The following is a 13,856-nucleotide window of genomic DNA, read 5'->3' on the forward strand; positions in this document are numbered from 1 at the left end:
TCTCAGCGTTAAAAGAAGTCATGAACCGCAGGCAGTAAGTGAAACTGCGTCAAATGTCTGTGTTTTGTTGGCAATTGGCGCATAAGTGCATAATGTAAACAACACAAATGTATAGTGAATCAAGAGTTAACCAAGGATAATGCGATGATGTATTGTGAGCTTTTGCTTTAGTTCCGCCCACTGCACGCCTCCAGGAGCTTGACTGTAAGAATCGTACATGGGTTTTTCTATCTTTAATAAATATGATGAAACGAAAGACTCTACGAAGATCTGAAGTATGCAGTACTACTCTATAGATACTCAAGATTAACATGACACTGGCTTTGTGGGTTATATCTGCTTTAAATTTTGCTGTAATTTCTTGGGGTTACACACATTTGAATGTAGGTATACAGTATGTGCAGAAGTGTGAAAACTATAGTGCAGTTTAGCTTGTTTTGGAGTTTTGCTTGGCAACAGTCATGTGTGAACAGAGAGTATAGGAGAGGGCTAAGAACACAGCCCTGTGGGACTCCTATGCTCAGAGTCAGCGTGGAGGAGAGGAGGTTGCCAATTCTTACCACTTGTAATCTGATTGTCAAAATGTCCAGAATCCAGTTGCAAACATGAGTGTTCACTCCTGTCTCTGAGCTTTGTGATAAATTTGGCTGGGATGATTGTGTTAAAGGAAGAGCTGTAACCGATGAACATCATCCACATGCAAGTGTGATTCTCATCCAGGTGTGTAAGAACATTCTGAACCACTACAGCAATGGTGTCATCTGTTTATCTGTTTTACCTGAATGTAAATTGGAGAGTCTATGGTATCTGGCAGGGAGGAGCAGATGTGGTTTTTAATAAGCCGCTCAAGTATTTCATGATGGTAGATAGGCGTTAATCATTCAGGCAGGTGATGGGACTGGGACGAACATGTCTTCTTAAAGCAAGTGGAAATCACAGATAGACTTGGGAAGGATTAAAGATGTCTGTAAAGACCTCACCTTGCTGGATGACACATGCGTTGAGGACACGAAGGTCAACACCATCAGGAGCTGGTGCTTTTTGTGGGTTGACTGCCCTGAGTGATCTGAGCATGTCAGACAGAGAGATGGTTAGAGAACAGCTATTGTTTTCGGTTGGCAGTTTCATTGCAGGGGAGGGGTTGCCAGCGTAAAATCGTGCATTTAACCTGTTCCGCTCACCAGGCAGAGAGGAAGAATGGCCCATGTCACAGGGTTTTTCATACATTTTTCATATGTATAGTCTGGGATTGAGTGTAAACCGTTCCACATGCATTCGACATCCAGGGGTTTTTCACGATGATATTATCAGTGGACCAGTGGTGTAGTCGGGGCCATATGCACATATACGCCATTTGCTTACTTTTTTCCACAGCACTGTTTGCGTATAACGACTTCTAAAGATCTGTATTAGCGTATACCCTCCCTATACCCGCTTGTTTTCCTGCTTAAAATGTCTCCAAGCTGCCGTTGTTTTAAACATCCTCATTGCGTTTATTCATTTCTACATTTAAAATAAGGTAGATTTTATATCAAGTATTTTTGGTCAAGTATTCCCACACAGATGGCAGTGTTGGCAGTTAGGCTACATCTGTAACGTTATCTCTACAAAGTAAAATCCTGCATATGTTTTTACGTAATCTCGTGTATGTGAACGTGTTAAAAAATACTACTTGTTCTTTTCCAGTGCTATAACTTCATAATTAAAGCATAACTGAATAATTTTGCATAATTATGAATAAATGGCATATTTAACTGTTATAATTATCATGTTACCTGAAAAACAAACACACTGTCTTCTTTTGGTCATTTCGGGTCGGCGGTAATATCGTAGTGCACCGCTTTGTTTGGTAGGACTACACCAGTGGACATATTGATATAATTTGTGACAGAGTTAGTGTGTTCATTAATGTCCGTGTCTGCTGCATCATGGGTAATCTGCCGATCTGTGGTTTGGAAGAAGTGTGAAGATGGCCTCACTCATGTTCTGCTTTTGTTTGTCTGCAGACAGAAGAAGAATGGAGGAGTGATCATCTCTAATGAAGGCTGGGCGTCTGCTCTGCTCGTGCAGGGAAAGTCATGTGTTGAATGAATTTGGAGAAAACCTTTTTTCAGGTTAGCCCTGTTAACGTCTCTGACAACAAAAGCCATAACTGAGCACTGTGTCCAATTATTTTAAGTCAACAGAAGTCATTTACAAATATCAGGACTAAACAACAGAATGTGTTCTAGTCTGTTATTGTGTCATGACTCAGTCGATGAGAAAAGAGGAAATGAGAAACCACAGGAAGAGTTACAAATGATGTCAAGAAGAACTAAAAGTAGATGATGAGAAGAGAATCAGCGAGAGAAGCACAACATGACTGAGAAGAGTGATATCTGTCTGCTGGCACTGATCCTTCTCTCTTCACTATTCACAGGTAAACTACACAAGACATTTCTTTCATCAGATTTCATTACATTACTCTCATTCTGAGAAACATGTTCAGATTCATCTCATGTCACATTTATCATAGAGTTCATGTATATGCCTTACGGAACAAAAATATATGAATATACTGTAAAATATAATAATTTATATTACATAACACATTTCCATATATTGGAAGCTGGTGCTAATATTTTTCGATATACAGCAATATATGCATTGACAATATATGGATATATATTGAACATAAAATATATTTAGAAACGAAGACAAAAATAAACCTGAAAATGTTCCCATGGACGCATTCACAGAATGAGTTAAAGCAGATTTCTAGTTCCCAGCATGATTTGCTTCTGACTGCTAAAGGAGAGTAAAATTGTAATTTCATGTATTTTTGCTGAATATTAATATAGGGGGAGATCTGTTAGTGTTTAATGTTGTATTACTTTGAAATGTAGAAGGGTTTAGTAAGTGTAAATGTGTGGGGTTACCGCGGTGTTGAAGAGTAGAGCCTGTGGTTTGGATCATGACTGGCCGAACATCACGAAGATTATATTTTACTTTAAAAGTTATTGTCTGTTCACTACGTGCTTTAGTTTGAGCAGGTGTGCTTATGTTATTGTAAACTGGCTATGTTGTAAAATATGAAACATGTATGTTGTAATTGTTAACATAAGAAATATATATTTCCATATATGTATGTATGTGTATATATGGAGTGAGTAAATAGATTATGGTCAATATATTTTTACACATATACAGTACCATATCTTATCACATGTACATCAATATATTATAAAGTATTTTACTGATTATAAAATTACATATACATATAAGTAAATATATAGTTATATATTTTTCTATATATGAAAAGCGGCAATTCCTTATGTATTATTCAATATTTTGTAATATATTTGCACAATTTATTATTATCTATATTTTCTAATATACCATTATGTCATTTAAAATATTTTAAATTCATATATTAGGAAATATATTTTCTCTCCGTAAGGCTTATTCTCACATTTAAAAGTCTGATGTCAAGAGTCAATGATGGAGGAACTAGATCACATTAACTTCTGTCAAATCTTCTGATTTATGTGATGTTAAAATAATAAAACTCTATCTGTCATTGGGAGATAAATATTGAACTGTTTGAATAGTTTTTGCCAAATAAATAATTGTATTTATACAGGGAATCTCTTCAGGGGCAGACAAGGCCAAAACAATAAACAAAACGATCTTCTTTTAGAACCCAAATAACCCTTTTTAGAATGAAAGGAAGAAAACAAAATTACAAATCAACTTAACTATCTCCCTTAATCATAAACAAAGTGAAAAAGGCATATAAACAAAATGGCATCTGACCCCCTACCTCCCTTAAATTTGGCAACGATATGTACAATAATTTAAGCAATAAATGTTTACAAAGTTAAAGAGTGTATACACAACAATCTTAAAATCCAAAAATCATAAAACAAGTAACGCTCTTATACAAAAGATCCTGGATTTAAGTTACTATAATAAAACACTCTAAAGCTTTAACGCTAATAACTCTCTGGGACAAACGGGTGTAAACGGTTTGTGTTGTACGTATGAATAATCTCACGAATCAGATTTTTAGAACCAAAGCGAATCACGAAAGTAACTATAGAAACATGAAGCTCGAAGACACTATAGCACAATGGCACCAAGGCCCTGGACGAATGTTTGGGGCGGTCCTTATATCCGTAGTAGGTGCTTTTTCGGACCAATCATGATCACCAACTGGTTAAAGGAGACCACACCCACCTGGAACACAATAATATATCTCACGAGAAAAAAGAGAGAGAGAGAGCAAAATACAAACAAACAATTTCAAATCGATAGACTTTCGCAAGGTCATAACAGATGTATTAATATGAATGATGTCATCTGGTGTTTCAGGTGTGAGTGGAGCAGAAGTGAGTCGTGTGTTCATCAGTTCTGGTGAAAGTGCGTCTCTGCCCTGTAATGATACTCTTCATCAATGCTCCTCAACTACATGGATCTACAATAATTATACATCATCATCTGCAGTAGAAGTGTTTGCTGGAGGAATAAACAAGAATAACAGTGAGAGATCTGAGAGAATGAGTATGACGTCTGACTGCTCTCTCAACATCTATAACACAACACAACATGATGGTGGAGTTTACACCTGCAGACGATATGTGAATGGACTTCAAGAAGGACCTGATTCACAGGTTTATCTCCATGTTCTTCATGGTCAGTGTTTCTCTTCCTTCATATGAACACATGTTTAACTCAAGATCACAGTTCTCTTCATCTCTTGTGTTTTCACTTTAAACTCGTGAGTACTGAGAGTGTGATTTGTGTTTCAGTGTCTTCATCATCATCATCATCATCATCACAGACTGAGATAAGAGCAAACACACCTGTCACTCTCTCCTGTCAGCTGTGGTCACATGACTCGTGTGATTATTTGCTCCGTGTTGATGGATTTCAGCTGGTGTGGATGAATCAGGCTGATGTTGATCTACAGACAGACTCCAGATATCAGATTAGATCAGATGAACATGATTGTCTCATCTCTCTGACTACAACACTGGTGAATGAAGACAACAACACAGAGTTGAGATGTGTGCTCAAACACAAGAATGACATCAAGACCTCAGTCACACATACGGTCAGATTTACAGGTAAGACATGGCTCTGACAGAAGTGTCCTGAACTCAAAGTGACTTCAGTCATTCAACTCTGTACTGATGATGAAGAAATGACATATACACGAAATATGATTGTGATGTTCTACAGTGTAACGGTGGCTCTCCCTTAACAACCTAGATCTGTTTTATAGCAATAATGCGAAAGAATACAAGTTGGGCGCCAGGTGGACTTAAATCCACCAATAGTGTATACCCGTGATGTGAGGGTAACTCTTAATATAACCCAGCTTAGCTCTTACCACCAATTACATAAAAAGATCAAATTATTGCACAAACACAGATTTTAGTATTAAACATCAAATGTATTGTTTACTTGGGTTTTTGTTTCACTTTAAAAAAATATCAATTCACACTTTTCACATCTCCATAATCAACATCAAAACAAAAATCACGAAACACAATAGGGAAAAATCACATCAATTGAATTCCCAATCAAAAGAAATGTATGACGTATTACTGTCCCTCCAAATTATCAGGCAATAACACAAACCAAAATGATAGCTAAACACGCTTGATAGAGAGCACATATGATGTGCGTGTAGGTGTAGGGGATGTGTTTGTGTATGACGTGTGATGGAGAAAAACCTCTAAGGTCAGGGGAAGAAGAGTTTAGAACAAGTACCTCGGGGTCCTGGACTTTTGAGTTTCCAGCACGAGCGCCACACAGCAGACAATGTCTGAGAGTCCCGCAACTTCTTACATCCGTAAGTCATCCATCTGCAAGTCCGATCAGCGGATAACTCGCAGACCAGTTCCCCATGTGTAGTATGGCAAGCCGAATTAGCTTTTAATCATTCTCAGGAGATGAATTTTTGATATCAACAATTCAATTTTTACTAGTAGAAATTATAATTCTTGATAGCAAGAATGGCATTTCTATTAGTAACAATTGCTGTTTTTGATATCAGTAATTACATTTTCACTAGTAAAAATGTGAATTCTTGATATCAACAATGACGTCATCACTCGCAGAAATGTGTATTCTTGATATCAAAAATTGAATTTCAACTAGTAACAAACGTAATTCTTGATATCTGTAATTGCATTTTTACTAGTTAGATGCTACAATAGGCTGCCATTCAAATTCAATTTCAGATATCAATAATTAATTTCTTACGTGTTAAAAATCTTATTTCAGATATCAGAAATGCAATTCTTACTAGTAAAAAACATAATTTTTGATATCAACAATTGTGTGGTTACTAGTGGTAATGTCTATTCTTGATTTCAACAATTGAATTACTACATGTAAAAATGCCCATTTCTGATATCAATAATTACATTTTCACTAGTGACCATGTTAATTCTTGATATCAACCATGTGATTGTTACTAGTAAGAAAGCCATTTTAGATATCTACAATTACTCTCAGATTTATTGATATCTGAAATATATTTCCTGATATCAGAAATACCAAATGCAACATGTTACAATTCATTTACAGATATCAAGAATGAGCATTTCAACTAGTAAAAATTGAATTCTTGATATCAAAATTGGCATTTTTACTAGTAACAAGTTACATTTTGATATCAAAAATTATGTTTTTTACTAGTAAGAATTGCATTTCTGATATTTGAAATAAGATTTTTAACGTGTAAGAAATGAATTATTGATGTCTGAAATTGAATTTGAATGGCAGCCTATTGTGATATTTAACTAGTAAAAATGCAATTACAGATATCAAGAATTACGTTTGTTACTAGTTGAAATTCAATTTTTGATATCAAGAATGCACATTTCTGCGAGTGATGACGTCATTGTAATTCACATTTTTACTAATGAAAATGTAATTACTGATATCAAAAATAGCAATTTTTACTAGTAAAATTTGAATTGTTGATATCAAAAATTCATATCCCGAGAATGATTAAATCTTTCTCGGGATTATCTTTCTAAAGATTATCTTTCTGGCATACAAAAAAAACCCTCTACCACCGAACTCATTACTCTGTTGTGTTGTGTAATTGTCAAGAGATGGCGCTGTAGTCCAGATCTTGTTGCCTATAAAAGTGCAGAGTAACAATGCACCTATCAGGTATTGCCTGGCTATGTTGGCTTGCTTATGGACTGGAATAAAGAGCTAAGAATTGAGAACTTTCGTGTCTTCGTGCTTAGCAGTATGTTATGTTTCAAATCCAGATAATCCACTCTCCCACACTTCTCTCTGACTTACTTCCGGTATGCCGTTTAAATACACTTCCACTTCCAGGTTAATTGGTGACGTGAGTGAAACCTAGGCGGTGGTATACAGTCATCGTCACAGCAGTTTGATGTATCTGAACATTCATCTTCTACAGATTCAAACAAGATTCTAGTGACCACCACAAACCCCGAGAGATTCTCAACTCCTAACACACCAGGAACTACACAACAACAACAACAACAAGGTAGGCCTATATTCCCGCTAGAAATGTTTTGTCCTGAGAATGTTCTCAGAATATGATATGGTCACAATGTGGAGTTTTTTAAAGGCTGTGGACGTTATTTGGTGGACCATCACAGAACATATAGGGGACCTTTACTATAGAACATTCTCATAACATTTGCTGGACCTTCAGGGGACCAAACTGCAATGTTGCCTGCTAACAAATGACAACCAGTTATGTGATTTATTTCTCCTTTTTGTAATTGTATGACGTACAATCAACAAAAGATATTACTGACACACTTAGACAGATTTAGAAACATTCATCATACAAACCTCAAACTAATTTGAAGCTTTCTTTTGTTGATCGTCACCATTGTTGAGTTTTGTGTGATGACTGTTGATGTCTAAGTGTGACAGTTATTATTTTGTCACAGTGTTTCCCAATTTTTTAAAAAGTACATTCGCATTAGTCATGAAAGCATGAATCTCAGCGTCACTTAAAGTATCTTAACTTTACCGTTGCACATTTCATAAAAAGCCAATTTTGCCAACTTCATCTTTTTTAATTTTATCCTTTGAAAACACACAAGTGTTCTTATAGAAACACATCGCACGCACTGAAAGAGGAAATGGAATTGACACAACGAAAGTCAAGAGCTCAACTAAAGCAAACACTGATCACAGTCATTGTGGTTTGTTGAAATTCAACATTAATAGCATTAATTAACATTGACCTATCAACTAATTTTAACATTGATTCAATGGTTTCTACCTGTTCCCTTATGTGTCCCTTAAGTGTTCAGAAAACGTCCTGAATGTTCAGTGAAGGTCCACCAAATAACGTCCCCACATGACACGGTGATACTACAGGGTATTACTGGCGACTAGTTGCATGACTTTCACAGTAAAAGTAAAATGTCACAGTTAATGACAGGGATAGGCAGTATTTCAAATAAACATATTAAGAAAAAATCATCTTGAATTAAGGTTTACCTTTTACTTAGTCACTCAATTCAAAATTATTTTTCTTACCCCATTGGCAGATTTTATTTTGCTTGTTTTAAGCACAAATTCACTGAAAGTTCTTTTTTTTACTAAAAGCAAGACTTGTTTTCTTAGGTCAGTTTGCTCATCAAGAAAATGCATCTTGATTCAATCATTTTTAGACATTTTTACTAAAAAGATTTTTTTGCAGTGTATGAATGTATTTGTTCCGTTTAACACAAAGAAAGATATTTGTAAGAATGTAAGCACTTTTCCATTCTGTGACATCATCCAGTACCATAGTATGAACAAAAATATTGTATATTTTGTTGTTCTGCTGAACATAAAGTATTTTGACGCATTTAGGAATACGAACATTTTTGGGGCTCTTTTGACTACCATTACAAACTTGAAAACTGCTTACGTTCTTCCAAATATCTTTCTCCGTGTGTTTTGTGTCACATGTGTTACGTTTTCTTGGCAGAGTTTGGAATCACACACAGACCTCAATAATTTGAGTATGAATCTCAACAACGGTGACAAACAGCAACAAAAAATAATGCAGTCATGTATGCTGGGTAAAAAAACAACAAAGGAAATGGTGAGAAATGCTGTCTCGTTATTGACTATAAATGGTCAAGACGTCGAAAAGGTTCAAAGTCTTAAGTTTCTTGGGACTACCATTTCTGCAACGTTAAAGTGGGACGACAACCTAAGAGACGGCATAAAGAAATCCCACCAAAGGCTGTTCTTCTTAAGACAGCATAAAAAGTTTGGCGTATCTAAAGTAGGTATGTTCAACTTTTATAGAGCGATTGAACGTGTGCTGACTTTCTCACGTACGTATGGTGTGGTATGGTAGCTCCACAGTTCAGCAGAGAAACCAGATTCGTCATATTATTTGGGCTGCTTCAAAAATTATTGGCTGTGATCTTCGCACTATTGATGAGATTTATGTCTCATGTATGCAGAAAAAAGGTTTAACAATTTTGAAAGATTCTTTACATCCAGCCAGACACCTCTTTACGCCTCTTCCTTCAGGCAGGCGCCTTAGAGCAATTAAAACCAAGTCTACACACTTTTTGAACAGTACCTATTGTAGGATTGTTCATGCTCTTAACTCCTCGGGTATTTTATTTCACTCTTTATAATTGATGGCACAAATACTACAGTTGGATGTATGTATGTGTATGTATCCAAATGTCTGTTATTATTGTGTATGAGCGCACTAAGCAAATTCCAAACAACTAGATGTTTGGCAATAAATAAATAAATACAATTATAGTACAAAACTCATTCACGATTCCCAGCATGCATTGCAGCATGAAATTCTCTTTTGTCGATTGTCACTGTTATTGAGATTCACAGCCTGTATTAACAAATCTTTTTTAAACATCAAAATGCAATGAATCTCCCTGACATCACAACATTCTCTCAGTACACAATCCAGATCAGAGCAGTGAATCAAGCTGCAAGATGATGGGTACATTCATTCTTTATAGGGCACTCGTTGAAATGCTTAGAAATTCAAGATTTCACCCTGGAGTGTTATTACAAGACTTTTGTGACTTCAAAGAAAACTAAAGACATTTTTTGTTGAAAATCAAGGTCAATGAATTTACCATATGTGGTTCCTTCCCGGTCTATGGTCATTTACCCCCCCAAAATATATATACATTTAAACATATAAGACACATATATAAAATATAAATAAATGCATAAAACATATATAAACTTCATAGAATATTTTTATCTAGGAACATTTTTCTTTTATTTAGGAACATTTAGGAACACAAACACAAAACCATGACAGTGAAGTGCAGATCTATTGAAAACAAATAATACTGTCATATAAATTGTAAATATATAATAAGAAGTTAAAACAAAGCACTATGTACTGCTGGTGCCACTTATTTAAGCAGTAACAACGCCAACAGTAAACATAAACACAAATATATGCCATTTAGGTATAAGTTTCCCACTGGATCACTGTATAATGTTATACAAACCTGTGGCAACATTCAATGCACTAATAAAGACTATTGCCCTATGTCAGTGATTCACAACCTTTTGGAACTAAGACCCCACCAAACCTCTCCTATAATTAGGCATGCCCCCCTCCATGATAGATAGATAGATTTTTTTTGTACTTTTTTTAACTTCTTTAAAACTATGTAAAGGACAGTAGTGGAGAAAACAATTTTAATAGACATTTATGAAAAATGTTTTGAACAATAATACAGTAGAACTAATTTGTAACAACTTGGACGTAGGTGCGTTTCGCTACCCAGATAGAAACCAAACCAGCAAATTGTTGCGGCCCAAATCCGGACCACACCTTACTCCCCATACCACCTCATCTGGCCCACATACCGCGTGGAATGATGGCACTTGGGCGGACCGCTCCCGTTTGCCAGGTTTGGGCCACAAGCAAGCCAAAGCAATGCCGCATGTCAGCCAAAAACAAAACAAATAAAGCAGAACTGACCCAAATATAAACAACAGTTCATTTCAATTCTGGCCCAGATTTATCCTAAAACCAACACCTTTCTGTGCTCCTGTTTGACAGAATTTGTATTGAGTTTCATTATTATTATAGTGATGATTGAGTCATTAGTGACAGCCTTGGAGACATCCATGCGCTTACACAAGCCCACGGAGAGGCATGGAAACGCTGTTGTGATCGGCGTATTAAATTACCAAAATGGCAACTTGCCCGATAAAGGCACAACAATCAACACCATTTGATTAGATTCTCATTAGCATCATTTAAACAAATGTACTTTAAAAGCGCACGCACACAAAAGAGTAGGTCAAGGGTCAAGAGCCCAACTAAAGAAAAATCACCAAAATGGGGACTTTTTACTAAATAAATATTTTGTTAATTAAAGTTAATTAACAAAATGTTGTTTACAGGTTATGATCGAGCTGTTATTTTCTGGTGATGATCACAAACTCAAGTCATTGTTCACTTTTTTAGTGACTTTCATTTGTCATTTTCTTATGTTTCTTTCTCAGTGACGAACTCTCAAATAGTGACTATTGCTGTGATCGCTCCATTACTTCTTCTACTTACTGTTGCTGTTCTGTGTGTGATTTATATAAAAAGAACAGGTGAGTTTATATATCAACACTTACAGCATCAGTTTAAGGTTATTTAGAATATGCTGATTTCAAGTGGCCATGGAAATACAGTTTCTGAGATTTTAATAATCGCAGAAAAAGTAAATTCTTCTGCACCTGCTTGTGACCGTCTTCAGTCGCTCTCCTTAAAGGGAAAGTTCACCCAAAAATGAAAATTCTGTCATGAATTACTCACGATCTAGTGGTTACAAATCTGTATCTTTAATCTCAGCAGTTCTACAGCTGTGAATGACCAAAGTCCAAAAGTCTTTATCACTAGTTAGTCAGTATTTTCAGAGCGGGTACACTACAGTTTTTTGACTGACTGGCCAAGCATGCCTTAAAAACATTCTGTCTTTTGCTGACCTATTTAATCATTAAAATGCAATGAGGCGTGTTTATTTTTCAGATCCGAGATTGTCTGGAGACCCTGTGGTGAGTATTGTAACGGGTTGATCTGTGAGATAACATCATTGCGTCTTAGTCATGTTGGATGAAACAAATCTGATAAATGTCCTTGCCTTCAGGTCACATCTAAGAATGGCAATAATGGAACATATGACACCATCAACATCCTTCCTCCTACTCCTGGCACAAATGTTAGTAAACACTTTCTTTCATCTGCAATCCACTCAAAGATTCATGAGATTTGAGAATATTTACAGTCACTGTGGTCATTTTTCTCTGGTCCATACATAGTCATGTCTGTATCATTCTCACCAAACCTCCTCACCAGATTTGTTTTATTCCATCTCAACAGTTCTCTAAACATAGCTTTAAAACCAATCTTTGAAGACATTGTTGTCCGGAGTTATAAAACACAGTGATTTCAAAAGTCACCACTACAGCAGCAGTTTAATCTCACTATAGTCTGTGTAACAAACAGTGACTGGTGAGTTTTTCATACCTTTATATCTGTGTTGATGTTTGGCAGAAAGATGATGTGGTTTATTCCGAGGTGACCATTGCCAGTAAAAAACAACTGAAGAGCAACAATGTGAGTAGAAACTACACACATTTACATCCGCCCTCCATCTTAAACTCGCCAATACATGATTTAATGCGCTTCTATATTTTCATGAAATGCAGTCTCATAAATATGTATTTGTATAATGTTGCTATAATAAAATCTGTGGGTTAAAACGTGTTTGACGGTTTCTGTAATGTTGATTCAGGTTCAGTCTGCCAGTGATGTGACTTATGCCGTCATCAGATGAGGAAAAACAGAACCTGAAGACAACTGCAGACAGCTTTACACCTCCCTGAACAAACCACTCGCAAATAAAACACAAACACACATAATTATACAAATCACACGACGCAACAACAACATAAACACAAAATATATTAGGTTTCAGTCAGTGACTTATATTTCCTTTGACAAACAAACTCAAGTGCTGATTTGATTTGATTTATTGATCGGCTTTGGAATTTTTGTTTATTATTTGATGTTATTGTCCACATTTTATTGAATCCTAACATGTCTGATGAATTTTCATAGGTCTTGTAAATACTGGGTAAATACTTTTTAAAGGGTGTGGGGACATTATTTGGTGGACCTTCACAGAACATTCAAGACGTTCTCTGAACTGTTTGTGTGTATATAAAAAGAAAAATCTAAGAAAATGAAATCAAAGTGTTTCATGAATAAATTTTAAAGAAATTGCTTTTAAACTCGTTTGTTTTATATTCATATTTTTATATTATGTTGCAAGAATGAAAATGAACCAACATGGTAAATTGATGGTTACTGTGATTTTACTAGAAATATCATAGTAAATCAAACACTGATCACAATAATGGGGACTTCTTGAAATTTCAACATTAATTGCAAAATGGTGCTAGCAACGCCAAGGTCATGGGTTCAATCGCAGGGATTGCACATACTCAAATACAAATGTATACTATCATGCAATGTAAGTCGCTCTGGATAAAAGCATCTGCCAAATGCATAAAAATGTAAATGCAAAAGTGATGTTGATTCAATGCAATTAACATTGACAAAAACATTGATTCAATTATTGCATGCTGTCTGGGTTTGCTCACTGTCATTATCCAATTCATGTTGTTGCACTGCAACTGCTTCATACTAGTGATTCACGATATTGGATTTTTGCCGATAATTTCAACCTCAATTAAGCCGATATGCTGTCTATCCACCAGGGCGTTTTTATATGCAGCTGAATATGAGGCGCGGAAGTTGACAAAAGTAAAGCAAATGCTGAGAGAGGGACCCAACGTGC

At 35.8% G+C, this 13,856-nt stretch overlaps 1 protein-coding gene across 4 annotated transcripts; it reads left to right on the forward strand.

Moving 5' to 3' along the window:
• The first annotated feature begins 2,011 nt into the window (after positions 1-2,011).
• LOC130547731 (uncharacterized) lies at positions 2,012-13,418 on the forward strand. 4 transcript variants are annotated; one of them, XM_057323975.1, is made up of 10 exons: positions 2,035-2,114; positions 2,255-2,419; positions 4,354-4,674; positions 4,791-5,108; positions 7,436-7,525; positions 11,509-11,604; positions 12,023-12,048; positions 12,141-12,212; positions 12,548-12,610; positions 12,789-13,418. In XM_057323975.1, the coding sequence occupies exons 2-10, from the start codon at positions 2,359-2,361 to the stop codon at positions 12,828-12,830; spliced, it is 1,089 nt and encodes a 362-aa protein (XP_057179958.1). In that variant the 5' UTR covers positions 2,035-2,114; positions 2,255-2,358; the 3' UTR covers positions 12,831-13,418. The 4 variants fall into 4 exon arrangements, with proteins under 4 accessions (XP_057179956.1, XP_057179960.1, XP_057179958.1 ...); XM_057323974.1 differs by having other exon boundaries at positions 2,039-2,114; positions 2,232-2,419; XM_057323973.1 differs by having other exon boundaries at positions 2,012-2,419.
• Positions 13,419-13,856: the final 438 nt, after the last annotated feature.

The sequence above is a fragment of the Triplophysa rosa genome, linkage group LG24 (assembly GCF_024868665.1).
Source record: "Triplophysa rosa linkage group LG24, Trosa_1v2, whole genome shotgun sequence".
Taxonomy (NCBI): domain Eukaryota; kingdom Metazoa; phylum Chordata; class Actinopteri; order Cypriniformes; family Nemacheilidae; genus Triplophysa; species Triplophysa rosa.